This window comes from Oncorhynchus mykiss, chromosome 16 (assembly GCF_057628025.1).
Source record: "Oncorhynchus mykiss isolate SJ-2025 chromosome 16, ASM5762802v1, whole genome shotgun sequence".
NCBI classification, from domain to species: Eukaryota; Metazoa; Chordata; class Actinopteri; order Salmoniformes; family Salmonidae; genus Oncorhynchus; species Oncorhynchus mykiss.
Window position 1 is genome coordinate 8,952,501 of NC_143037.1, and position 26,797 is coordinate 8,979,297.

At 43.2% G+C, this 26,797-nt stretch overlaps 3 protein-coding genes and 1 pseudogene across 6 annotated transcripts in view; 2 read left to right on the plus strand and 2 right to left on the minus strand.

Moving 5' to 3' along the window:
• The window catches only part of LOC110491319 (protein unc-13 homolog D), a 15,687-nt gene extending 11,076 nt beyond the window's left edge, over window positions 1-4,611 (minus strand). Inside the window, exons 1-8 of one of the 2 annotated variants that reach the window (XR_016487110.1) lie at window positions 4,257-4,453; window positions 2,612-2,644; window positions 2,411-2,461; window positions 2,114-2,170; window positions 1,802-1,909; window positions 1,238-1,297; window positions 863-929; window positions 524-704 (exon numbers count right to left, since the gene is read on the minus strand). Coding sequence is in view for 1 of the 2 variants with exons in the window: in XM_036946100.2 (XP_036801995.1) it covers window positions 524-704; window positions 863-929; window positions 1,238-1,297; window positions 1,802-1,909; window positions 2,114-2,170; window positions 2,411-2,461; window positions 2,612-2,644; window positions 4,257-4,319 (620 nt within the window). In the remaining variant the exon portion in view is untranslated. Of the gene's footprint in view, window positions 1-523; window positions 705-862; window positions 930-1,237; window positions 1,298-1,801; window positions 1,910-2,113; window positions 2,171-2,410; window positions 2,462-2,611; window positions 2,645-4,256 lie in introns of both variants that reach the window. The other variant, XM_036946100.2, reaches the window with a different exon arrangement.
• A 1,098-nt stretch (window positions 4,612-5,709) lies between these two features.
• On the plus strand, window positions 5,710-13,092 carry LOC110491320 (WW domain-binding protein 2). Its single transcript, XM_021564684.3, has 8 exons — window positions 5,710-5,942; window positions 8,453-8,561; window positions 8,684-8,822; window positions 9,049-9,141; window positions 9,249-9,392; window positions 9,527-9,649; window positions 9,817-9,887; window positions 11,582-13,092. Exons 1-8 carry the CDS (start codon window positions 5,884-5,886, stop codon window positions 11,627-11,629), a joined length of 786 nt encoding a protein of 261 aa, XP_021420359.2. The 5' UTR covers window positions 5,710-5,883; the 3' UTR covers window positions 11,630-13,092.
• LOC110491322 (E3 ubiquitin-protein ligase TRIM65-like) lies at window positions 12,958-20,206 on the minus strand (annotated as a pseudogene). The gene is made up of 5 exons (XR_016487111.1): window positions 20,123-20,206; window positions 18,623-19,072; window positions 17,901-17,991; window positions 15,998-16,105; window positions 12,958-15,577 (listed from the first exon to the last, which is right to left on the minus strand). The product of XR_016487111.1 is annotated as an E3 ubiquitin-protein ligase TRIM65-like (transcript).
• Window positions 19,745-25,181, plus strand: LOC110491321 (large ribosomal subunit protein mL38). Of its 2 annotated transcripts, none has more exons than XM_021564687.3 (9): window positions 19,745-20,383; window positions 20,585-20,773; window positions 21,056-21,187; window positions 21,304-21,506; window positions 22,569-22,641; window positions 22,778-22,823; window positions 23,138-23,296; window positions 23,424-23,560; window positions 24,968-25,181. In XM_021564687.3, the coding sequence occupies exons 1-9, from the start codon at window positions 20,299-20,301 to the stop codon at window positions 25,102-25,104; spliced, it is 1,161 nt and encodes a 386-aa protein (XP_021420362.1). In that variant the 5' UTR covers window positions 19,745-20,298; the 3' UTR covers window positions 25,105-25,181. The 2 variants fall into 2 exon arrangements, with proteins under 2 accessions (XP_021420362.1, XP_090057981.1); XM_090201855.1 differs by having other exon boundaries at window positions 20,231-20,383; window positions 20,585-20,771; window positions 21,048-21,187.
• Window positions 25,182-26,797: the final 1,616 nt, after the last annotated feature.

The following is a 26,797-nucleotide window of genomic DNA, read 5'->3' on the forward strand; positions in this document are numbered from 1 at the left end:
GGTGCAAAATGATCTGGGACCAGCCTATCAGGACGTTCAAGGCGGTACAAACTGATGTGGGACCAGGCTATCAGTACGTTCAAGGCGGTACAAACTGATGTGGGACCAGGCTATCAGGACGTTCAAGGCGGTACAAACTGATCTGGGACCAGGCTATCAGGACGTTCAAGGCTGTACAAACTGGGACCAGACCATTTCAAGGCACCCTATGTAAACTCATAGGTGTGTTCTATGTATGTAACAGATAGAGCAACACCTCACGGCACAACGCCTCATCCCTATTTGACCTAGATAGTTTGTGTGTATGTATTGATATGTAGGCTACTTGTGTCATTTTTAAATGTATGTAGTTCTGTCCTTGAGCTGTTCTCGTCTATTGATGTTCTGTATGATGTCATGTTTCATGTTTTGTGTTGGACCCCAGGAAGAGTAGCTGCAGCTTTTGCAACCGCTAATGGGGATCCTAATGAAATAACAAATAGAACATAGAACATAGAACCTATCTAAATGTTCCTTCACGCACAGTATGAAGGTTTGGTTCCAGATGGGGTTGAGGGTCTGTTTCTTGGTTTCTGTCGTGTAAACCTCCTCGTCTGAGACGGCGTCCTTCACCACGGCTTTACGGGGTTTAGATCTGGACCGTCGTGTCTTGCTCTCCTTCTCATCCTCCAGGATGGTCAGCAAGCAGTATGGGTCACTGAAACCTGGGGACAACATATCACACCGGAGGATTCACAGACCACAACTGCTAGATCTGCGGTTCCTAAACGGACCAACCTAAATCCCTTTCTTGGCCACCTCCAGATAACCAAAGTAGTTGAAGTACATTTGATTGTGTTCACAGATCTGAAGTATGACGTACCACTGATGTCTTTTCCCAGGATGCCCTTGGCTTCCTTCACAGTGGCCATCAGACAGTAGACTGGAGGCTGTGGACAAGACTCAGACTTCGTATGACAGAACCAGTGGAGGCTGCTGAGGGGAGAACAGCTCATAATAATGGCTGGAACGGAGCAAATGGAATGGCATCAAACACCTGGAAACCATGGAAACCAATGTGTTTGATGTATTTGATACCATTCTACTGATTCCGTTCCAGTCATTACCACAGTCCCGTTGTCCCCAATTAAGATGCCACCAACCTCCTGTGGACATAACCCCCTTAGATGCTGTATAGGTAAATACTGCTGGGTCAAATGTCTTCTCCTAGAAGTATGAAACTCCTCTGCGTACTCACCTCTGTGTTCTGAACCCTCTCTGTCAGACTCTGGTGTTCATCCTCTGCCATAGAGAAAGCCTGAAGGGGGAGGGGTAGTTTGATAGCAACAAGAACAAGGTACTGTATTAGTATTTGGACAATAAAATAATCAGAACACATTTGGTCAGTGAGAGGTTTAGGATAGAGTAAGTTGAGAGTGTTTGGTTAGATGTCATGTCTGTGAGAGGGTTAGAATAGAGTAAGTTGAGAGTGTTTGGTTGGATGTCATGTCAGTGAGAGGTTTAGGATAGAGTAAGTTGAGAGTGTTTGGTTAGATGTCATGTCTGTGAGAGGGTTAGAATAGAGTAAGTTGAGAGTGTTTGGTTGGATGTCATGTCTGTGAGAGGGTTAGAATAGAGTAAGTTGAGAGTGTTTGGTTGGATGTCATGTCAGTGAGAGGTTTAGGATAGAGTAAGTTGAGAGTGTTTGGTTAGATGTCATGTCTGTGAGAGGGTTAGAATAGAGTAAGTTGAGAGTGTTTGGTTGGATGTCATGTCTGTGAGAGGGTTAGAATAGAGTAAGTTGAGAGTGTTTGGTTGTCACCTCTCTGATGTATTGGTGCAGCTGGTTATCAGTGAAGACCTCTGCTGAGGCTGGCTTCCCCAGCTTATGGATGATGGTGTACAGCAGCTCTTTATACAGCGGCTTGAGCTGAGGGGGGGCGGGGGGGGGGGGGGGGGGGGGGGGGCAACAACAAACATCAACCTTTAATAGGGTCTCTTAAACAACATACTAATGTGCCACCTCCTGTAGCTAAAAAGTCTATGAAAATGAGCAGAATACTTATGTTACAGCGCTGACACCTCTAAAAAGTCTATGAAAACGAGCAGAATTATTCTGTTATAGCGATGATACCTCTTGCTCCTTGTGTCTCTTCTCCTTCTCTTCTGGGTTCTCATTCTCTTTAAAGTCCTGAAAGTACATCCCCATCCTGTTATCTACTGTGGGTTCTTAATTCAGGAAGTGCTGAAGTCACAAAGTCACAGTTGGTGAAGTTATTGTGTACGAGCCTACTTAGTAGTTTATTTGATCACGGCAGATACAAACAAGACACGGCATCATTGATTATGATATTTATTGCATCAGGCTTTGGCTCATACTGCTTGTTAACAACATTAGTCCTTATGTGGAGAAAATAGGAGCTGGACCTACCCTCTTGTCCTTCTGTCTCCTGGTCATCCCCAGTTTACGGGCAGGGGAGCTCTGAGAAGGAGGGGGAGGAGGCGGGCAGTTACACACAATACCTTTATACAGTAACCCTTGTTTGTGGGAAGCAGGTATGGCAAAATAGCATTCATATTTCTGGCATATTTCAAATATGTTGTTGAAGTGGAGAGGTTCTGCTCACTGTACCTGTCTCTGTCTGTTCCTGGTTGAGCCGCGAGCCTGTATGTGGAAGAGAAACAACCCAGTTTAGCCACTGGTGGTCAGGAAACCCGTGGCCCTACACTATAGACGGGCCAACGGTACTTGCTGTGACATATCAACAGTGCAACAGTGGGGAGCTTGAGAAATGTCTGTGTTTTTAATGTGGAAATATCTCATGCAAATAGCAGGGTGACACTAGTTAGGTCAGGGACTTCCTCATGTGAGGCAATAAGGGAACTACTCGTCTCCAGTTTCAGAACAAGAAATATAGGACAGGATAAGAAAGATCTGACAAGGACACAGATAAAACAGGAATGCATACACATATACACACACACACATGCACTCACAGACATGCGGGTATCAAAACTATGGATTTCTCGTCTGCCGTTCTTCTATGAGAAGTGAAAACACCTCCCTCGGTGTCGTCTGATTTCCCGAAACACTGATCATGCCGAAGTATGATTCATGGTCACATCCCACTGGGCACAGACATCATTTCAACGTCTAGTCTTGATTGAATTTTGGTTAAGTTGTTAACTAACTAATTCAATGTGAAATCAACCAAAATTGTCACAATGTCATTAGATTTAGGTTAAAAGTTTTGGGAAAAACATACTAAATTCCCTGACGTTGAGGACTTTTTAAAATCCAATGAGTTTTCCATGTTGATTCAATGTCATCACATTTTTATGTGGACTGTGGAAACAACGTCGATTGAACCGGTTTTTAGCCAAGTGGGATCTTATCTTAGAATACCAAATGGACTGCATGTAACCCTCACAGAACGAGTACAATCATAATAGACAACAGTCAGTCAGTTAGTCTTATCAAAACATCAATGATCATGACACATTTTCGGCTCAATACAAAGATATGTTCAAGTCACTCAAAACAGAAGAGCATTTCACCGATGGTGAAAATAAAGTTTCGCAAACCGATTTGACCTCAGCATCCGTTTTTTTTTTGTTGAGGCCATCATCCCAAACTGTTATCCGAGAGGGCATCAAACCCCCAACACATACACACACATTGGAACCTGATGATGTCCATAGTGGCAACATGTAATTGAACCCCTTCCTAATAAATTGGGCCAATACCAATACGATGAATGTGTTTCACAGAAGAGGAATGCCGTGGATCTATTTTGATCCTTATTACAGACAAATTAGAAAAAACATACAGTGAGGTGCAGAGGTATTTGTACAGTGACAATTGTTGTTGTTGTTTTGGGTCTGTACTCCAGCACTGGATATGAAATTATACAATGACTATGAGGTTAAAGTGCAGTTAGTCAGCTTTAATTTTAAGGTATTTTCATCCATATTGGCTGAACCGTTGAAATTACAACACTTTTTGTAGATAGTCCCCCATTTTAGGGAACCAAAAGTAATTGGACAAATTCTACTAATACTAAACCTTTCACTACTTTAATACAATCGAAGTGAATTTGTCCAAATACTTTTGTTTCCCTAAAACGAGGGGGACTATGTACAAAAACTGATGTAATTTGTAAACGGTTCTATCGATATGAAATCCAAATGTTCTGGAGTGCAGAGCAAAATGGTCACTTTTGGACCTCACTGTATTAAATTAACTTATTTGTAACATGACAAAGTTTGGTACTTGCCTGGTCGGGAGGTTGCAGCAGGTTGTCTCCGATTGTGGACAACCCATCCTGGCTTGGCATCATGGTTGAGGTGGATGAACAGCCAAATACCCTTCTCTGCTGAGGCTGTGTGGCTGAAGGTTTTCTGCTGTGTTTAAAGGAATGGGAGGCAGTGAGAGGTTATACAAGAGAGTAGTGCAGAGTGGGGCCGAGCTGTCACTTAGCAGGAAGGTATCATTTCCTGTTGAAGATGGTTGCTGTGACTTTCTGTTTCTTCATCTCTCTCTTTCTCTCTCGCATGCACACACAAACACAACACATGCATAAACAGACAAACAAACCCCCCAAAAACAAATGGCTATGTCCTGTTATTTGTGGATTAGGAATGACAATTACATGTAAATCATGTACATGGTTGATTTGCATTAGGCATGGAAATGTCCACAACAGTAATCCTTTTACATAAAAAGCATGGCACGAGATATAACAAGGAGGATTAAACTTGGAAGTTGGGAGGTCAACCCCTTGCACAGTAAACCAGCGCACCAATTACAGTCAGGAGACGAGCTTCTCAGAAACCCACTGCTAAAGGTGGGCAGCAACATGGGCTTTTGCAGCCTGCGCTGACCACAAAAAGTACCTATCACCCCTGGTAGGCTGAATATGCAAGCTCAATCTGAATGTGGCTAACACATACACACGTATACCCACACAGTATAACACTGACTCAGTGTGTGTGTGTGTGTGTGTGTGTGTGTGTGTGTGTGTGTGTGTGTGTGTGTGTGTGTGTGTGTGTGTGTGTGTGTGTGTGTGTGTGGAAAGGGGGTAATAATGCATGCTAGCTGTTTTTGACCTAAATGAATCCCCTGCAGAGAAAATCAACATAATTGGATGTGATGCTACACTTCGCCTTTGTTGAGTTGTTCTTTTTCCTGACATACAGGGATGAGTAGCCTACACACAAGGTTGTGTCTTCGTCAACAAATGTATGGTGTCCACAAAATGAAGAGACCATGACCACTTTCACCCTCCTGTGTCAGTAAGTACTCTACATTTTGGGGAGCGCTCTTTTGAAATCAACTGTTAATATTGACAATTTAGTCATTTAGCAGATGCTGTTATCCAAATCGAATTACAGGAGCAATTAGGGTTGAGTGCATTGCTCAAGAGCACAAAGACAGATTTTTCACCTAGTTGGCTCGGGGATTCAAACCAGCAATCTTTCTGTTACTGGCCCAACACTCTTAAATGCTGCATTAACTAAAAACAGCATGGCAAAGAACTTCACTGAGGTTAATTACATCTTTCTAATATCGTCCACTCTCTTTGGAGGCAAGTAATTAAGAGATTATAGAGCTATTCCTTATCTAACCTTTAACCATTTTACAATTCAACTTCAATGGGCTACGGACGTCCCAAGGATCCCGAATAGCACGGAGTGTTCCAGTTTAAGAAACAAAAATAACCACTTCTCAGAGATGACGTCGCCGTGTGGACGTAACGCACGTCGGAAGTGCAGGTGCATCAGCATCACAACAAGAGCGGAACAAGGCTGGCTGGTAACGGGGAGGCGATTTGATCCAGTTCACATTTCAGATAGCATCTGTCATTATTTAACGTTGTTCATTCCACACTCGGTAACATCGCAATGGCTTTGAATAAGAACAATTCTGAATCTGGAGGCGTCATTATCACCAACAATGAAAGGTAAACGTTTAGCTAGCTTATTCGTACTAGCGTAGTGTTTTTCAGTCAACGTGAGCAAGTTAGCCGTATACGTTCCGTTAGCTAACTGTGTGCAAATAGCTAGCTATTTAGTCTGTAGCTTATATTTTTGTGTAATTGACCAGATAGCCATTCAATGTTTTGTAGTTACTGTAGCGTTGGCATTGCGTATTATTTCAGGCACCAAGCTAACAGATCTTGCCTTGTGTCTTGTCAACACTTGGCCGGGACTCTTGTTTACCATAATGATGGTCATCTTGTGTTGACTGCCGATCACGTCAACTCATCGGGTGAGGTTGAGCTAAGTTAGCACCTACAAAGTTGCAAAATATAGCTAAATAACTAAATAACTAACTAGTTAGCAAAGGATAGCCTGCTCTGGCAAATAGTGTAGCTCTTTTCCCGAACATAGCTAACGTTACGTATCTGTCATGCGGGTCTGGGGGTTAACAGGTAAGATGCTATAACTAGCCTCCAAGCCAGTCACCAGTGTTGGAAAAACGACCCAATTGTCATACTTTCGTAAAAGTAAAGATACCTTAATGTACCGAACAAAAATATAAACGCTACATGTGAAGTGTTGGACCCATGTTTCATGAGCTGAAATAAAATATCCCACTATTTTTCCATACGCACCAAAAGTTTATTTCTGTCAAATGTTGTGCTCAAATTTGTTTACATCCCTGTTAGTGAATGTGTCTCCGTTGTTAAGATAGTCCATACACCTGACAGGGGTGGCATCTCAAGAAGCTGATTAAACAGCATGATCATTACACAGGTGAAACTTGTTCTGGGGACAATAAAATGCCTCTCTAAAATTTCCAGTTTTGTCACACAACACAATGCCACAGATGTCTCAAGTTTTCAGGGAACCCAGGACCTCCACACCTGGCTTCTTCACCTGTGGGATCATCTGAGACCCGCCACCTAGACAGCTGATGGAGCCAAGGAGTATTTCTGTCTGTAATAAAGCCCCTTTGTGGGGAAAAACACATTCTGATTGGCTGATTAGCCAAGTGGGTGGACCTATGCCCTCCCAGGCCCACCCATGGCTGCACTCCTGCCCAGTTATGTGAAATGCCTAGATTAGGGACTAATTAATTTATTTTACTTTACTGATTTCCTTATATGAACTGTAACTCAGTAAAATTGTTGCATATTTTATTTTTGTTCAGTATAGAAAATGACTAGTTAAAGTCACCTAGTGTAGTAATCCATGTGTAAAAGTATTTTGTTTTAAATATACTTAAGTATTAAAAGTATAAATCATTTCAAATCCCTTTTATATTAAGCAATCTAGACTGCACCATTTTCTTATTTGAATTTAATTTACGATAGCCAGGGGCACACGAAGCATGTGTGTTTTTAGTGAGTCAGCCAGATCGGAGGCAGTAGGGTTGACCAGTGATGTTCTCTTGATAATTGTGTGAATTGGACCATTTTCCTGTCCTGCTAACCCTTCAAAATGTACTTTTGGGTGTGAGGGAAAATAAAAAAAAAAGGTACTTTATTTTCTTTAGGAATGTAGTGAAATAAAAGTTAAATAGTGAAGTACAGATACACCCCCCCCCCCCCCCCCCCCTAAAAATAAATAAATATATAATCACTTTTTAAATTTTTTTTAACACCACTGCCAGCCACGAGTGTCATCAGGCCCAAGCCTATTATACCTTACTAGGTCTTTACTGAAGAGAAGCAATGGATCCCTTTAGGTAACTGACCAATTTAGACAGTTGCACAATGGCCCCTAATCTCATAATCTTGCTCTTTACTGCAGAGGTGCAATGGGTCACTTTAGGTAACTGAACAGCTTGGGCCCCTTTTAGGTAACTGAACAGCTTGAACCCCTTTTAGGTAACTGACCAGCTTGGACCCCTTTTAGGTAACTGAACAGCTTGGACCCCTTTTAGGTAACTGACCAGCTTGGACCCCTTTTAGGTAACTGAACAGCTTGGACCCCTTTTAGGTAACTGAACAGCTTGGACCCCTTTTAGGTAACTGACCAGCTTGGACCCCTTTTAGGTAACTGACCAGCTTGGACCCCTTTTAGGTAACTGAACAGCTTGGACCCCTTTTAGGTAACTGAACAGCTTGGACCCCTTTTAGGTAACTGACCAACTTGGACCCCTTTTAGGTAACTGACCAACTTGGACCCCTTTTAGGTAACTGACCAGTTTGGACCCCTTTTAGGTAACTGACCAGCTTGGACCCCTTTTAGGTAACTGACCAGCTTGGACCCCTTTTAGGTAACTGACCAGCTTGGACCCCTTTTAGGTAACTGACCAGCTTGGACCCCTTTTAGGTAACTGACCAGCTTGGACAGTTACACAATGCTCCCTAATCTCTTAAACCTGTTTTTTTTTTATTATACATATATTTTTTTAGCTCCATGTGGTTATGAAAAAGGATGATTGTCATGTTGATTTTAGATAAAGTAATAATGAATTGGCTTGCAACATCAACCTTATATGTTGGCAAATATGTGTTATCAGTGTGTTGATGAGCTATGAGAATGTGGAGCTGGTGTTCTGTGAAGCAGAGTGCCTGCCTGATGCCTTCAGGAAGAGTAAGAAGGGGAGTATCTTCCTGACCCCCTACAGGGTAAGAGGAGACACACTTCTTTACCATGCAAACATATTATACAACCAACACCTTAGCCCCTAACATATCTATCCCTATCTAGGTATGAAAGGATGGCTGTAAATCAAGTTGTCTCTCCTCAGGTGATATTTGTGGCGAAGGGGGGTCGTGATGCTCTGCAGTCCTTCATGATGCCTTTCTACCTGATGAAGGGCTGTGAGGTCAAACAGCCTGTCCTGGGGGCCAACTACATGAAAGGCACAGTCAGCGCAGAGCCCGGAGGTGTGTTTGTGTGAGAGAGGGCGAGAGAGAGAGAGGGAGTCTGACTGTGTTTCCCACAAGCCCTCAATGAACTTCACACTCATTACCTGAGAAATATACAATGTACATTTATTAGATGTATCTAGCCAAGGACCACTGCTGTGCTAAAAATTGACTTTAAAAATAGAAATCAGGATTATATTTATTTTAGTTTTGAAAGTTGGTAACTGTACTTCTCACTTTCCAGGGGGCTGGGAGGGCTGTGCCACCTTTAAGATGGTGTTTGCTGCAGGAGGAGCCATAGAGTTTGGACAGTACATGTTACAGGTCGCTGCACAAGGTAAAGGACTTTCGGAGCTGATTCTGTGATCAATTTTCCCAATGACTATCTCCTTTTTTAAATAGCTAGATTTAAACGATGTCTTTCCCCCCACTTCCCCTGTGCAGCATCCAGAGGGCAGCCTGTGAGTGGTGGCTTTGGGGGTTGTCCCTACATGGGCAATGGGGCCTATGCTTACCCTCCTCCCCCGGCCAATGGGTACCCGGCGGGACCCCCACCCGGGTACTCTTACCCCAACCCCCCTCCACAAGGTACGGCTCAGACTACTGTTGTCTTCCTATGTATTTATTTTTGTACTTGTCTAATTGAAAATGGGAAAACCTAAGTTATTTATAACCAGTCCATGTAATATTGTGTTTCATATGTACTGTCTTTTTCTCTGCAGGTGTATTCTACCCCAACCCACCAGCGTTTGATGGTCCTGCGGCCTACATGCCCCCTCCTCCCTACTCCGCCCCCCTGGGGCAGCAGGCCCCCCACGACCCTGCCCTGCCTTCCACACCTGCAGGTCAGAATACATTTAGGTTATCTTTCTTTTCCTTTTTTTTGCAAAGTACCTTCAGTAATGGTAGTTTAATTAGCGGGATGTGAGTGAGCCCATGCTGCCGACACATTAAGTAAGGACAATGAATTCACTTCTCTTGCTTTCTATGTATTTCTCTCTCTTTTCACCAGCGGAGGCAAAGGCAGCAGAGGCAGCAACCAGTGGCAGCTGTTCCACACTTCCTCCCACCTACTTGCCACAGGTACCCCTGTTTAGCACTTTTTTACCAACCTAAATCTGATGTGTAGGAACACATTTTTATCTAATAGACATACAGTACCAGCCAAAAGTTTGGACACACCTACTCATTCAAGGGTTTTACATTTTTTTTTTTTTTAAATACTATTTTCTACACTGTAGAATAATAGTGAAGACTTCAAAACTATGAAATAACATCTATGGAATCAGGTAGTAACCCCCCAAAAAGCGTTAAACAAATCCAAATATATTTTAGATTCTTCAAAGTAGCCACCCTTTGCCTTGACAGCTTTGCACACTCTTGGCATTCTCTCAGCCAGCTTCACCTGGAATGCTTTTCCAACAGTCTTGAAGGAGTTCCCGCATATGCTGAGCACTTGTTGGCTGCTTTTTCTTCACTCTGGGGTTCAACTCATCCCAAACCATCTCAATTTGTTTGAGGTCGGGTGATTGTGGAGGCCAGGTCATCTGATGCAGCACTCCATCACTCTCCATCTTGGTCAAATAGCCCTTACACAGCCTGGAGGTGTGTTTTGGGTCATTATCCTTTTGAAAAACAAAATGATAGTCCCACTAAGCACAAACCAGATGAGATGGCATATCGCTGCAGAATGCTGTGGTAGCCATGCTGGTTAAGCGTGCCTTGAATTCTAAATGAATTACAATGTCACCAGCAAAGCACCATCACACCACCTCCTCCATGCTTTATGGTGGGAACCACACATGCAGAGATCATCCATTCACCTACTCTGCGTTCCACAAAGACACAGTAGTTGCAACCAAAAATCTCTAATTTGGACTCACCAGTCCAAAGGACAGATTTCCACCGGTCTAATGTCCATTGCTCGTGTTTCTTGGCCCAAGCAAGTCTCTTCTTATTGGTGTTTCATCATAGCGCTTGATGGGTTTTTGCGACTGCACTTGAAGAATCTTTGAAAGTTCTTGAAATGTTTCGGATTGACTGACCTTCATCTCTTAAAGTAATGATGGACTGTCTCTTTGCTAATTTCAGCTGTTCTTACCATAATATGGTCTTTACTAAATAGGGCTGTCTGTCTTCTGTATATCACCCCTACCTTGTCACAACACAACTGATTGGCTCAAACGCATTAGGAAGGAAAGAAATTCCACAAATTAACTTTTAACAAGGCACACCTGTTAATTGAAATGCATTCCAGGTGACTACCTCATGAAGCTGGTTGAGAGGATGCCAAGAGTGTATAAAGTGGGCAAAGGGTGGCTACATTGAAAGATCAAAATATATATATTTTTCAACACCTTTGTTGTTGTTGGTTGCTACATGATTTCATAGTTTTGATGTTTTCACCATTTTTTTTTTTTTTTACAATGTGGAAAATGGTACAAATTGAAAGAGTAGGTGTCCAAACTTTGGACTGGTACTGTAATTAACATACCGGTAAGTTTCGATTTAGAAGGGTATGGATTCTCCCCATTTTTAAAAAATATTTAAATTGTTTGTACTTTGGCCCAGCATCAGGTAGGAGAGGCAGGGTCATTGCGGGAGGTTCATGCAGACAGCTGCCTGACCAATGAACAAAGAGCAGGTCAGAGTACAGCCAATGAATGCTGTGCAGGAAGCGGCACAGGACCAATGGGCGCGCACTGTAGTGCTTTTAACTCAGTTTGTTGTCCTCCATACTGTGTATATCTGTAATGTGTTTTTCTCCTCTTCTCCAGGACAACCCACCCCCCTACTCCCCTACTGAAGACAAGAAGAGCCAGTAGAGAGCCTGTATCTCAGCTCCCACCCCTCCTTCACACGGCCTGTACCACCACCCCATCTCTCTATCCCTATGATGTCTTTGTTCCTCCTTTCTCTTCCACCAACCCCTCCTTTTGGTCTATATCCTCTCGGTCTACCTTGCTCCCTTTTTAAGTCACTCCACCCCTCTCCTCCCCTCCTCTGGCCAGTCTCTTAACTCACAACCAGCTAGCTATGTCAGCTCCTTTTCCCAGCTCGTGTACAGTTACCTTCTGAGTTCCACTAAACAGTTCTCTCCACCTGACTTTAACTAAACAGTGTTACTTACAGCTTTTCTAGTGGTTGATGATATGATTGTAGCTTGTTTGAGCCAAAGATGTCAGGAAAAAGGGGAATATTAGGTTAAGACGGAGGTGTTTTTGACTGAGGTTTAGTAGCATTCTTGGGTACCTGCCTTTTTCTGCATTGCCAAACACTCCATTTTCTTGCCAGATCAGACAACGGCAAGTTGGCTAAAGCAGAAACGGACAGACATGCAGGCTCAAGGTTTAGCAGGTTGTTTTGGTGAGAACCTGGTTTATTTCAGAAGACCGTTGATGACTAATTGAACAGGACTGTGATTTCTCAGCTTTCCTAGCGAAAGGCTGTATATTGTTGATTTCATTTATTATTTCTCTGTACAGGCTTTTAATGTGACAACTTTTAATGAGAGGATAGCAGTAGATCATTGGACCAGGTCTTTGTTGAAAATTTACATATCGGAAATAACACCCTTCTATAAAGGGAATATAGTGTAATTTGAGACTTTCCCGTTGTGTTGATAGGAACCAAAATGTCCGGTATAGTGGACAGCTATCTAGAACACTAAGAATCCCTGATCCTAGTTGAACTATCAAACTACATGGAAAGATGATCTTAGCTATCTGCGACTACTGCTACTTCCTGTGTGTGAATATAGAGCAGTTGCCCTATGATGTCATGTCCTGTGTCACTCTTCTGAACATTCTAGAACTTACTCACCCACCAAATCACATCAAGGAAATTAAACAAATGAAATAGTTCCTTGCATCACATCACTCTGCAGTGTTCTGGACTAACAGATTAGATCAATAGTCACATCTCTAACTACACTGATGGCTATCAACTTCTCTTGTGGTGTGTCCTTCACTGACATGTTTTGAGGTCAGTCTCCTGAATCTGATCTGAGCACCTTAATATTTGGGCATCTCTCTTTCTCTCTGGCACAATGCAGCTGGAAGATTCTTTGCACTTTCAGAATGCTATGCATCGGGCCTCTTTGCGCCTGCCATGGCTATGTGTATAGTAAAAAAAAAAAAGTCATATGGCTATATTTATTTCAAGTTCCCACTAATTTATTGATGAATTCATTTGAAATGGTCAAATATATTATTAAAAAGACCAAAGCATGGGCTCAATTGTAACTAATATGGATTGAATTTTTATTAAACTGATCTTGTGATGTGAAGTGTCTCCATTTTATTCATTTGACAGTAGTGCATTTTTCTGTACACATTGATGCAAGCCTGAGTACCCAACTTTCTGTTTATACGCTACGTCATTGCCTTGTTTAACAAAACGACAAGCTGTCTAAATCAGAAGACCACATTTTAAATGCCATATTTGTCCAGTTCCAACTTCCAACACAAAGTAGTGCAAAACATTTAACGTCAGCTCCATTAGAAATCCAACAGGAACTTCTGTGAAATTTCTTCGGCCTTTAGGGACCCTAGACATGTGCTTTTCCCTTCTCTTAAGGAAAACCAGTTTCCCGCACAGTAGTCATTTCCAGTTCCTAACTGTGCTCACAGTTCTGAGAACCTGCAAATCCACAACAGTATCCCAAAGACTAGTCCACTGTCCTGAGTGATCCCATATTTCAGAACATTAACAGTGCAGAAGAGTCCCGTGTCACATACAGTGCCTTGCGAAAGTATTCGGCCCCCTTGAACTTTGACCTTTTGCCACATTTCAAGCTTCAAACATAAAGATATAAAACTGTATTTTTTTGTGAAGAATCAACAACAAGTGGGACACAATCATGAAGTGGAACGACATTTATTGGATATTTCAAACTTTTTTAACAAATCAAAAACTGAAAAATTGGGCGTGCAAAATTATTCAGCCCCCTTAAGTTAATACTTTGTAGCGCCACCTTTTGCTGCGATTACAGCTGTAAGTCGCTTGGGGTATGTCTATCAGTTTTGCACATCGAGAGACTGACATTTTTTCCCATTCCTCCTTGCAAAACAGCTCGAGCTCAGTGAGGTTGGATTTTCTTTCCACAGATTCTCGATTGGATTCAGGTCTGGACTTTGACTTGGCCATTCTAACACCTGGATATGTTTATTTTTGAACCATTCCATTGTAGATTTTGCTTTATGTTTTGGATCATTGTCTTGTTGGAAGACAAATCTCCGTCCCAGTCTCAGGTCTTTTGCAGACTCCATCAGGTTTTCTTCCAGAATGGTCCTGTATTTGGCTCCATCCATCTTCCCATCAATTTTAACCATCTTCCCTGTCCCTGCTGAAGAAAAGCAGGCCCAAACCATGATGCTGCCACCACCATGTTTGACAGTGGGGATGGTGTGGTCAGGGTGATGAGCTGTGTTGCTTTTACGCCAAACATAACGTTTTGCATTGTTGCCAAAAAGTTCAATTTTGGTTTCATCTGACCAGAGCACCTTCTTCCACATGTTTGGTGTGTCTCCCAGGTGGCTTGTGGCAAACTTTAAACAACACTTTTTATGGATATCTTTAAGAAATGGCTTTCTTGCAACTCTTCCATAAAGGCCAGATTTGTGCAATATACGACTGATTGTTGTCCTATGGACAGAGTCTCCCACCTCAGCTGTAGATCTCTGCAGTTCATCCAGAGTGATCATGGGCCTCTTGGCTGCATCTCTGATCAGTCTTCTCCTTGTATGAGCTGAAAGTTTAGAGGGACGGCCAGGTCTTGGTAGATTTGCAGTGGTCTGATACTCCTTCCATTTCAATATTATCGCTTGCACAGTGCTCCTTGGGATGTTTAAAGCTTGGGAAATCTTTTTGTATCCAAATCCGTCTTTAAACTTCTTCACAACAGTATCTCGGACCTGCCTGGTGTGTTCCTTGTTCTTCATGATGCTCTCTGCGCTTTTAACAGACCTCTGAGACTATCACAGTGCAGGTGCATTTATACAGAGACTTGATTACACACAGGTGGATTGTATTTATCATCATTAGTCATTTAGGTCAACATTGGATCATTCAGAGATCCTCACTGAACTTCTGGAGAGAGTTTGCTGCACTGAAAGTAAAGGGGCTGAATAATTTAGCACGCCCAATTTTTCAGTTTTTGATTTGTTAAAAAAGTTTGAAATATCCAATAAATGTCGTTCCACTTCATGATTGTGTGCCACTTGTTGTTGATTCTTCACAAAAAAAATACAGTTTTATATCTTTATGTTTGAAGCCTGAAATGTGGCAAAAGGTCGCAAAGTTCAAGGGGGCCGAATACTTTCGCAAGGCACTGTATGTACTTACTAGTCGCTCCCGTTCAAGTCCGTGTCCCACAACAGGACTGTAAAAACATCTGTACAGTAAGGAGAGATCAAAACACTCATCAGCTTTGCAAGACTAGTCCCTTATGACAGTGTTAGCTCAGTTGTTCCCTTTCGTGTTGTCATGGCGAGCAGAGGGTGACGCTGACGCCCTCCCCTATCCGACAGGCGGGGGAACAGCTCCTGAGTGAAGGCACAGTAGAAGGAATGCAGCCTCATCTGCCTGTCTTCGTAGTACGTCAGCGTTCCCGCCTCGTAATCCAGCAGCATTACAATGTGGTGGTAGTGACCAGCCACCGTCTCCCGGCGCCCGCTGTGCCAGGCGTTCAGCTGGAGGCTCCAGGACAGATCGTTCATTACCACCATGCTACTCTTTCCCTTTTCCTTCCTGGGGATGCCCTCATAGGTGAACTGGGGGAGAGACGCAGGGGTCAAAGGTTATGTTGGGAAGTCTCAAAAGACATAGGTACAATTCTATAGTCCCCAAACTCAACTCTGGACCTGGAAGCCAGTTACACTGCTCCCCCCTGTTGTCAGTTGAATAGCCCTGCTCTGGGCTACCATGGCCTTCACACTCTGACCCCCTGCTCTGGGCTACCATGGCCTTCACACTCTGACCCCCTGCTCTGGGCTACCATGGCCTTCACACTCTGACCCCCTGCTCTGGGCTACCATGGCCTTCACACTCTGACCCCCAGGTAGGCCCATGGCCTTCACACTCTGACCCCCTGCTCTGGGCTACCATGGCCTTCACACTCTGACCCCCAGGTAGACCCATGGCTTGGACACCTCCAGCTCCCAGTACTGCTTTCTGTGTTTGAAGCAGAGCACCTGCCGGGTGTGGTCTTGGCGAGTCTCGTGGGCGGGGACACGGCGCAGCGCTCCTCCTGGGAGAGTAGCAGGTGACTGTTGGCCGTACGAGGGTCAGAGTGCAGCGGTCTGTGGAGGGAGCATGTGAGAAGATGCATATTAGTCACAATTGGCTCTAAAACAGCAGATAGGCAATACATCATGGCAAACTTTTTAACATCCTTCCTTTTGAGTGACAAAAATTTCACCCATAATATGTTTTGGATACAAATGCTCAATTGTTTATGAATTACATTCATGTCTTACTACCAGGAAGTTTAAAAAGACAGGTTGAGTGGGCCTGGAGCTGATATTCATGAGCCTTGATGAGCTCATTTGAAACGTTTATTATATGGAATAAACACAGCGAGTAAAGTGTTGGTTCCATGTTTCATGAGCTGAAATGAAAGACCCCAGAAATGTTTCATACACACAAAAAGCTTATGTCTCTAAAATGTGGCAACAAACTTGTTTACATCCCTGTTAGTGAGTATTTCTCCTTTACCAAGATAATCCATCCAACTGACAGGTGTGGCATATCAAGAAGCTGATTAAACAGTATGGTCATTACATAGTGCTGGGGACAAAAGGCCACTCTAAAATGTGCCGTTTTAGACCATGTGTAACCATGCTAGCCCAGAACCTCCACATCCAGCATCTTCACCTGCAGGATTGTCTGAGACCAGACACCCGAACAGCTGATGAAACTGAGGACTATTTATATTTGTAATAAAGCTCTTTTGTGGGGAAAAGCGTATTCTGATTGGCTGGGCCTGGCTCCCAAGTGGGCGTATGCCCTCCCAGCGCCACCCATGGCTGCGCCCCTGCCCAGACGTGAAATCCATAGATTTAGCCTAATGAATTGATATCAATTGACTGATTTCCTCATATGAACTGTAATTCAATAAAATCGCTGAAGCTGTTGCATGTTTTATGTTATCTACAGTTGAAGTGGGAAGTTTACATACTCTTAGCTTGGAGTCATGAAAACTCGTTTTTCAACCACTCCACAAATTTCTTGTTAACAAACTATAGTTTTGGCAAGTCGGTTAGGACATCTACTTTGTACATGACACAAGTCATTTTTCCAACAATTGTTTACAAACAGGTTATTTCACTTAGAATTCACTGTATCACAATTCCAGTGTATTTGGCTAAGGTGTATGTAAACCTCCGACTTCCAACTGTATAAAGCATTAAAGTAAAACACGTCCAATGTATCTGACATCTAATCTGTTAGAATTACTCATTAGAAAACTAGGTCAATGAATTACATTGACTTGGTTTTTTCCCCCTTAGTTTCTACACAGATCGGAAAATGCGCCTTCAGTTATGCCGCACCTTACATGTCAAACCATTGACAGAAAAAACAACAATAAGAATGGGATGTTCTGGTGCCTCTGGGGAAATTCAAAATTCGGTTCTCCCACTCCACCAATTTCTGAAATTTGAAATGTTAATTGTGATTGTTTTTTGTTAATGTGTATATATATGTCTTGTGTCTGTATATATGTGGCTATATGTGGTTTTTTCTTTGTATTGAAAACAGGGCGCTACTGTTCATATAAATAAGAGTATATTAAAAAAAGTGTATGTTGCGTTTATTATTTTGTTCAGTATATATTTACATATTAGTCCTATGTCAAGCAACGTGGATGCAGTGAGCAGTGTTCACACCAGCATCAACAGATTTGTCAATTTGACAACTGTGTCAGACTTTTGAATGACAAATAACTGTCATCCCAAAATTCCATGACCGTCACACACAGACAAATCTACTTTACTAGGAAAAGGAACCTATTTTCAATGTAGGCCTCTCCATTGACTATGCTGGTACTTTCACCAGTGTATTGACTGTCACTATAAAAAATAAAAAAAACTTTACCTTGGCTTTGGCGATATTCTCTGTCAGCCCAGCATCTTTCAGTCTCCTCTATACATATTCCCACCTCTACACTCTTCCTCCACAGTAGTGACTGTGGAAACAGATGGACAATACCACATTGAGTGTGTAGTAGAATATGAATTAAATTCCACGACAGCTGCAGCACACAAATGTTGACCGCAGGTAGTCCCTGTCAGACAGAATATAGTGTGTATATAGTCAGTGTTTTCCAGAAGTTAAGTGTTGGGTCACAGGCAGCCAATGGGTTTGGGGCAGAATTCTTTTTACCCCTTTTTCTCCCCCAATTCATGATATCCAATTGGTAGTTACAACTCCCGTATGGACTCAGGAGAGGCGAAGGTCGAGAGCCATGCGTCCTCCGAAACATGACCCTGCCAAGCCGCACTGCTTCTTGTCGGAGGAAACACTGTACAGCTGGCGACCGAAGTTAGCGTGCACGCGCCCGGCCTGCCACAAGGAGTCGCTAGAGCACGATGGGACAAGGACATCCGGACGACGCTGGGCCAATTGTGTGCCGCCTCATGGCTCTCTGTGATACAGCCTGGGATCGAACCAGGGTCTGTAGTGACGCATCTAGCACTGCGATGCTGGGTCTTAGACCGCTGTGCCACTCGAGAGGCCCCCCAAAACATATTTTATGTGTTAATCTCGTTGACATCCACAAAAACATAGGAGTTACATAAGGTCTGTCTGACACTCACCTCTCGGTTCTCCCTCTCACACTCCACCAGCACCTCCTCGTGGTTCTTACACTCAGAGATGGCACACTCACAGCACACACACGTTGTCTGTCCGGCAGTAGTACACCAGGGGCTTCTTGTGTCGGCCACACAGAATCAGGGGCGTGGCTCTGGCCATGTCGCCCCTCATAACAGGTACAGTGTCTCTACCGGATGCACCGGCACTGTTCGCTGAGGCCTCAGCCAAAGAGGACAGGGACACGTTGCGATTCAGGACAAGCCTGGTGGTGAATTTCTCATTGCAGACAGGGCATATCGGACATGGACTTCGTGTCCCAGTGAGCCGTGATGCAGTCTCGACCGCATGGGACGGTGACTGGGACGGTGAAGGGATCCAAACAAATGATGCAGGACAAATTGTGGGCCTCCATCACTACAGTGTATCTGTGTACAGAACACTCCCCTTCAGGTCTAAGGAGAGAAATTCATGGGAGAAGTAGGACATGTGGGTTGCTGATACAGTAGCTCCATTACATGGATAAGGCTTTCAATATTGATTCTAAGATTGCTTCATGCATACTGTAGTTGTCATAATGTCACTTGAAAACCCAACCATTACTGTATACTATACTGGCCTACTGTATACTGGCCTACTGTATACTGGCCTTCTGTATACTGGTCTACTGTATTTATTTTAATTTTTAATTTTACCTTTATTTAACTAGGCAAGTCAGTTAAGAACAAATTCTTATTTTCAATGACGGCCTCTGAACAGTGGGTTAACTGCCTTGTTCAGGGGCAGAACACTGGCCTACTGTATACTGGCCTTCTTATAGACAGCATCACTAGAAAAAGAGTCATTTAGAAGAAGGACCATGGCGACAGCTGGACCTTATCAGCAACTCAACGTTCCATTATGGGATGTCATTGCATGAGTCACACGATGCTACATAGGCTATTCAGGGCTCAAGCAGAGGCTGCTGAGGGGAGAACGTTCATAATAATGGCTGGAAAGGAGTAATGAAATGGTATCAAAAACATGGTTTTCAGATGGTTGATACCATTCCATCTACTCCATTCCAGGCATTATTATGAGCCGTCCTCCCCTCAGCAGCTTTCACTGGCTCCTACATATTATGCTGTGTGACCCCGAATTTTATTTCAGGAGTAGCAATGCACCTAGAAAAATGAAGGATTCTGGCTTTAATATCGAAAATATTTTTCATTGTGCTCTTAAATTTATTTGTGTGTGCCTACATTTTTCAACTTAGGCGCACAAATGCAGTTTAGGTAAGCATAGAGCCCTGCTATAGCAAAGCCAGCAGTTTGTAGCTAGCAAGCCTACATCAAATTAATGGAAATCATAGTAGCTACTACTTAGCCAGCTAGCTAGCTAGCTACTTTGTAACCATTATTACAGTAAAAAGACAACTATCAGATGAGTACAGTTCTATGAATCAAAGGTAAAACACTTAACATATTGTCATTCTAAGATTCCATTTTAAAGTAAATGTAGCTCACCGGTGTAATAAATTAATATAGGGCATCTAATTTGAATACAGTAGCTGGGAATCCGCCTCGCCAAATTACATATGAAGCGCCATATGATGACGAAGTACTCATAAATATCATACGTAGCTATCTATACTCCACATGCCGGATGTTACAGTTTGCGTTTTTCGTCATTCACCACCAAAATGGCGTTGCGTATGCTTTGCTCCTCTGTGCTGCGAACGGGCACAGATATAGGGGTCAGCAATGCCAGGACATTTGGAACTGCAGGTACGATGTTATTGTGGACAGATTTATGGTTCCAAATTCAGGAATTATTAGAATGGCGAGCCTCTCGCAAGCGAATACCGAAAGGAAGGTTGCAGATCATAGCTACGTTAGCTAGCTGGCTAGTGGCTACTCCCTGCGTATGCTTTATAACGTTACTTGCATATCATATTTATTCTGGTAATATGTGTTTGTGATTTTCAGCCATTTTATGCCGACGGTCTGCTCCATTGGGACCAATGCCAAATGAGGACATAGACTTCAAAAACTTGGAATCACTCGAAAAGTATCGCAGTTACACACGCTACCTCAAGAAAGCAGAGGAGGCGAAGAACACACCAGCCTGGTGGAAGACCTACAGACAGTATCAGGAGCAAGAGGACCCTGGGCATGGTGCGCAGTATTTTCTTATACACTGACACAATAACGTTACCTAATGTGCCCTCCTACAGTATGTTTACTTTCGGCCTCGCTTTTCTGGACCTTGCTTTATCACAGTGGTGGTAGTGCACTTGTCCTGCATCTGCAGCTAAGTTACTGGTTCAAGTAGTGTTATCAGCCCAGTTTTTAGAAGATTTGAAGTATAAAGATGAATGTCAACTGACACAGAAGACATTTCAACCCTTTATTGTCTGGCATGCTCAGTTTTCTCTCCTGTATGTCATTCTGGTCCAGATGTGGAGCGAGCCAACATTGGGCTGCCACATTGTCGGCCCTCCAGGGTGAAGGAAGCGAGGGAGCGGAAGAGGGTGGTGAAGGAGAACAGACGTAGTATAGAGCTGGAGAGAGCCATGCGTCTGCGCACCTGTAAGTTCCCCCAGCTCGGCCTGATATTTTTGAATACCATACAGAAACCAGACATATTAGCTTAATTTCAAAGACTAACGGGTCATCTTGATCTAATATGGATGTTGTTTTTCCAGTTAAGGTCTCCCTGGATCGGGTGCAGGCAGGCTGGGAGGAGACGAGCGGCCCGTACCATGTCCAGAGGCTAGCGGATCACTATGGGATCTTCAAGGATCTGTTCCCCATGGCCTACTTCTACCCCCGCTTCACACTGTGTGTCAGCTACGGCCAGGATAGCCCAGCACAAGTACATTATGGGAACCACTTGACCCCCACAGAGGTAAGAGAAACAGATCGCAGGTGGATGCTGTAGTTTTCAGAACCGATTTACTGAACCGATGCAACCTTTGTTTTGCCCCCAGAATCCTGCATATCAAATCAAATGTATTTATATAGCCCTTCTTACATTAAATGATATCTCAAAGTGCTGTACAGAAACCCAGCCTAAAACCCCCAAACAGCAAGCAATGCAGGTGTAGAAGCACAGTGTCTAGGAAAAACTCCCTAGAAAGGCCAGAACCTTGGAAGAAACCTAGAGAGGAACCATGCTATGAGGGGTGGCCAGTCCTCTTCTGGCTGTGCCGGGTGGAGATTATAACAGAACATGGCCAAGATGTTCAAATGTTCATAAATGACCAGCATGGTCAAATAATAATAATCTCAGTAGTTGTTGAGGGTGCAGCAAGTCACCTCAGGAGTAAATGTCAGTTGTCTTTTTATAGCCGATCATTAAGAGTATCTCTACCGCTCCTGCTGTCTCTAGAGAGTTGAAAACAGCAGGTCTGGGACAGGTAGCACTTCTGGTGAACAGGTCAGGGTTCCATAGCCGCAGGCAGAACAGTTGAAACTGGAGCAGCAGCATGACCAGGTGGACTGGGGACAGCAAGAAGTCATCATGTCAGGTAGTCCTGGGGCATGGTCCTAGGGCTTAGGTCCTCTGAGAGAAGAAAGAGAGAATTAGAGAGAGCATATATAAATTCACACAGGACACTAAATAAGACAGGAGAAGTACTCCAGATATAATAAACTGACCCTAGCCCCCTGACACAAACTACTGCAGCATAAATACTGGAGGCTGAGACGGGAGGGGTCAGGAGACACTGTTTCCCCATCCGATGATACCCCCAGACAGGGCCAAACAGGAAGGATATAACCTCACCCACATTGCCAAAGCACAGCCCCCACACCACTAGAGGAATATCTTCAACCACCAACTTACCATCCTGAGACAAGTCCGAGTATAGCCCACAAAGATCTCCGCCACGGCACAACCCAAGGGGGGGCGCCAACCCATATGTCTATGTATTCTCCTATTTCACCTCCTCGCCTCTGTGTTTAACAGGCTGCTGTGGCACCTCAGGTCAGTTTTGAGGCAGAGGAGGGCTCCATATGGACACTGCTGCTCACCAGCCCAGGTCAGACACACACACCATCAGAAAATACCAAGAATTGTATAATTCAGTTCTTAACATGTCCACATGGTGGCACTGTATCATTAAAGAAACATTTACTGCATGTTTTGTGTGTAAACCAATGATTTCTTTGTTTCAGATGAGCATCTGCTGGACAGTGAAGGGGAGTATGTGCACTGGCTGGTGTGAGTATTGCAGTAATGATAATTGTATTGTGCTTTTTGTCAAACTTGTAAGTGGTTTAAATAGTCTGGGGGTTGCCTACTCCTTCAACCATCAATACGATGATGATGATTAAAAAACACATGTTTTTTTTATATATAAATGTAACCTTTATTTAACTAGGCTGATGATGACCCTTTTTAAATCTGTTTTTAATTGATGATGATGAGCTCTGTTACCATCAGAACATTTTTACACCTCTAATTTCAAATGACAAAGATCACAAATTGTTTGCCAAAAAAAAGTGAGTCATTGACGTCCTCTCTTTTTTTTCCAGTGGGAACATCCCAGGTGGGGCTGTGACCTCAGGAGAGGAGCTGTGTCCATACCTGGCCCCGATCCCTGCTAAGGGCACTGGCTTTCACCGCTATGTTTACATCTTGTTCAGACAGGAAGAAACCATCGACTTCCATGAAGACATCCGACCGCTGCCGTGGTGAGGAACAGGACATACACAAGTGTCACTCGCGCTCCATGACATCAATCATCAATCCATTCATTCCATAGGGTACCCAAACAGACGAACACACATAGTAACATGCCCCTCCCCCCTGTTCCCCAAGTGTGTCTCTGTCAGAGCGGAGCTTTAAGACGGTAGAGTTCTACAGGAAGCATCAGGACAGCATGACTCCAGCAGGCCTCTCCTTCTTCCAGAGTCAGTGGGACCAGTCTGTTACCCACACTTTCCATAACATATTAGGTAAGTGCACACAAGTTTTATTAGTTTGGCTGAACCTTTGGGAATGTTGCCGGCAATTTGATGTGTGCACATGTACACTGAACAAAAATATATAAAAACAACGTGCACCAATTTCAATGAGTTTACTGTGTTACAGTTCATATGGAAATCGGTCAATTGAAATAAATTAATTAGTCCCTAATCTAGGGATTTCACATGACTGGGAAGTGGCGCAGCCATGGGTGGGCTTGGGAGGGCATAGGTCCACCCACTTGGCTAATCAGCCAATTCGAGTAAGTTTTTCACCACATAAGGACAGAAATACTCCTCGGTATCATCAGCTGTCTGGGTGGCGGGTCTCGGACGATTCCGCAGGTGAAGAAGCCGGATGTGGAGGTCCTGGGCTGACGTGGTTACACACGGTCTGTGGTTGTGAGGCCAGTTGGACATGCTGCCAAATTCTCTAAAACTACGTTGGAGGTGGCTTATGGTAGAGAAATGAACATTAAATTCTCTGTCAACAGCTCTGGTGGACATTCCTGCAATTGCACACTCCCTCAACTTGAGACATCTGTGGCATTGTGTTGTGACAACACTGCACATTTTAGTGGCCTTTTATTGGCCACAGCGCAAGGTGCACCTGTGTAATGAGCGTGTTGTTTAATCAGCTTCTTGATATACCACACCTGTCGGGGGAATGGATTATATTGGCAAAGGAGAAATGCTTACCAACAGGGATACAAACACATTTCTGGGAACTTTTATTTCAGCTCATGAAACCAATACTTTACATGTTGCGTTTTTAAATTTTTGTTCAGTATACTTTGGTACACACTCATTGCACTGTGTGTGCTGTGGCATCTTGTCTCTATTGCAGTTCAGCGATTGCAGACATGTCTCTTTACAAGAAAATCGTGGACCTTGAGTTATACTCTTTCTGGGAACGCTTTAGTGTGTGGATTTAATTGTGTGGTTGATTTTGTGATAAGTGTCCATAGACTACAGTATCTGAAGGAAGAACCCGCCCGTCCTCTCTTATCCTGAGAGGTGACATCATCGGCTATAATGTTGTAATGGATCTGATTGCCTTCCAGAGGAAGTCAACATGGGGCTTTTTCAACATTGCAGCCGACAGTGCAGACAACTGCTGCGGACTGACTGTCAGTGACCATTTAGCCACTATTCATCATGGAATTAATGCTCTCGAACACTAGGCCATGTTTGAGAGCAGGAAAAACATGTTTTTATGGGTAAATTGTGACTGACCTACGGACAATATTGAGCAGTTATTTATGATTTATAGATCAGTCAGTTTTGACTCATTTAAGTCGGCTGCAATGTGGAACGCATCGATCGTCTTTTCTCTTAGGGGGTCGTCGGGGTGGACTGACATGAGATTCACCCATCCTCTCTCTCTTGGTCCCTCAGACATGAAAGAGCCCGTGTTTGAGTTTGAGCGGCCTCCTGTGTACCACCCTCCTCAGGTGAAGTACCCTCATGGACAGCCCCTACGGTACCTGGACAGGTACAGAGACGGACAGGAGCACACCTACGGAATCTACTGATGTGTGCAATCTGGATGGACGCACACAGTCCAATTATGGTTGATGTTAATATAATAAAGCATTTTTTTTCTATGAAATGTATTTGTCTAGATGCTCTCTTGTGCACTTTTGACTTGCTTCTGCCTGAATTCTCTCCTTTTTTAAAAGAGAAAATAGTTATTTTTAAACCAGCTGGGAACTGTTGCCAGTGTGGTAATACTGATGATTTGTCGCTCCAGATGGTTGTTTACATGGCAGGTTAGCCGAGTTGGGTCAGATTACTTTCTAAATTTTATTCCGTTACTAGGAACCTGTCCCAAATTGTAATGGGTAACTTTACCTTACAGAGTTTGGGTAATCCAAGTTCTCTGATTACATTCCGTTACTTTTAGATGACTTTCCCCTTAAGAGACAATAGAAGAAGACAATGTATGTCACCAATAGAACGGCATCTATTGCAGGATAAATCAATGTTAACGTTTACATAGCTGGCCATATATGGATGTTACATTTAACTTTGTGTTGGTTATGTAGTCTTCTTCAAACCCATAGCTATATACTACATATAATAATACGATTAAATTATATCTTTACATTAATAACCAGAGTCTATCAGAATTCGGGTCATTACAATAAATGTAATACCCCTTGATCTCCAAGAATAGGACTTTGAAATATGGCAGTATACATTAGCCAAATTGTTTAACCTGAGCATGACTCCAAAACTAAGGACTTATTAGCCAGCCCTACTTTGTTTTTTTATGATATTGTCACGGAGGACTGATTGGGCTCATTGATTCCAGTTGGAAAAAATATGCTGCGCTCATGGAATGGCATGCTTTGAGCACTACTGAAAAGTGCTATTTACATGTGAAAAATGAATGCCAGAGCTCATGGAATGGCATGCTTTGAGCACTACTGAAAAGTGCTATTTACATGTGAAAAATGAATGCCATATGCTACAGGCCTCTTGTTTACCTTTTAGTTGGTGACACTTTATCTTGATAATATGCAGCTGTTTAAAGGGCAAATTTACAGATGAAACAATAACAAAACGGGCGCCTCGCCTCTGTTCTGGTAAAAAGCTGAGGGATGTGCCTAGAGAAATGTAACCACTCAGACTAATAGACAGAGCTATGGATGCGAGGACTGACCATCAATCATATCAAAATTATTTTAACCATGTAATGAGGCTATACAGTGTTTAAATGTACAATGTTTACAAACATTGGAGTAAAACAAGCTTACATTTGGGGTTTTGATGGGGTGTGACAGTTGAACTAAGCTTATGAGGCATTTATAACTGATATTCTCCAAGAATCAATAGATATACATATTTTTAAGTTTAAATATTGATGTAGCAACTACAGGTTTCCCCTTTTTAAGTCTATCAAAAGTTTGAGTTTGAGCATATTTTATTTAAGTCAGTCAGTTAAGAATAAATTATTATTTTCAATGACGTCCTAGGGGGTTAACTGCCTGTTCAGGGGCAGAACGACAGATTTGTACCTTATCAGCTCGGGGATTTGAACTTGCAACCTTCCGGTTACTAATCCAATGCTCTAACCACTAGGCTACACTGCCGCCCCATGTGTCCATTAGGCCTATGGATTTATTTTTTATCAGCATGAATTAGATTGAGCAATAAAAGCCTCACTTTTATTCCACAGGCTTGGATCCACACTATCCAGCTGTTGCAAGAGCACATTTTTTA

Bases quoted from the DNA above. Each gene is read 5' to 3' on its own strand.
- LOC110491320 (XM_021564684.3), top strand. From the start codon at position 5,884: ATGGCTTTGAATAAGAACAATTCTGAATCTGGAGGCGTCATTATCACC. The intron at 8,562-8,683 runs GTAAGAGGAGAC...GTCTCTCCTCAG, and splicing joins TCTTCCTGACCCCCTACAGG to GTGATATTTGTGGCGAAGGG. The intron at 9,393-9,526 runs GTACGGCTCAGA...TTTTCTCTGCAG, and splicing joins CCCCAACCCCCCTCCACAAG to GTGTATTCTACCCCAACCCA.
- LOC110491321 (XM_090201855.1), top strand. From the start codon at position 20,299: ATGGCGTTGCGTATGCTTTGCTCCTCTGTGCTGCGAACGGGCACAGAT. The intron at 21,188-21,303 runs GTAAGTTCCCCC...TTGTTTTTCCAG, and splicing joins AGCCATGCGTCTGCGCACCT to TTAAGGTCTCCCTGGATCGG. The intron at 21,507-22,568 runs GTAAGAGAAACA...TGTGTTTAACAG, and splicing joins ACCACTTGACCCCCACAGAG to GCTGCTGTGGCACCTCAGGT.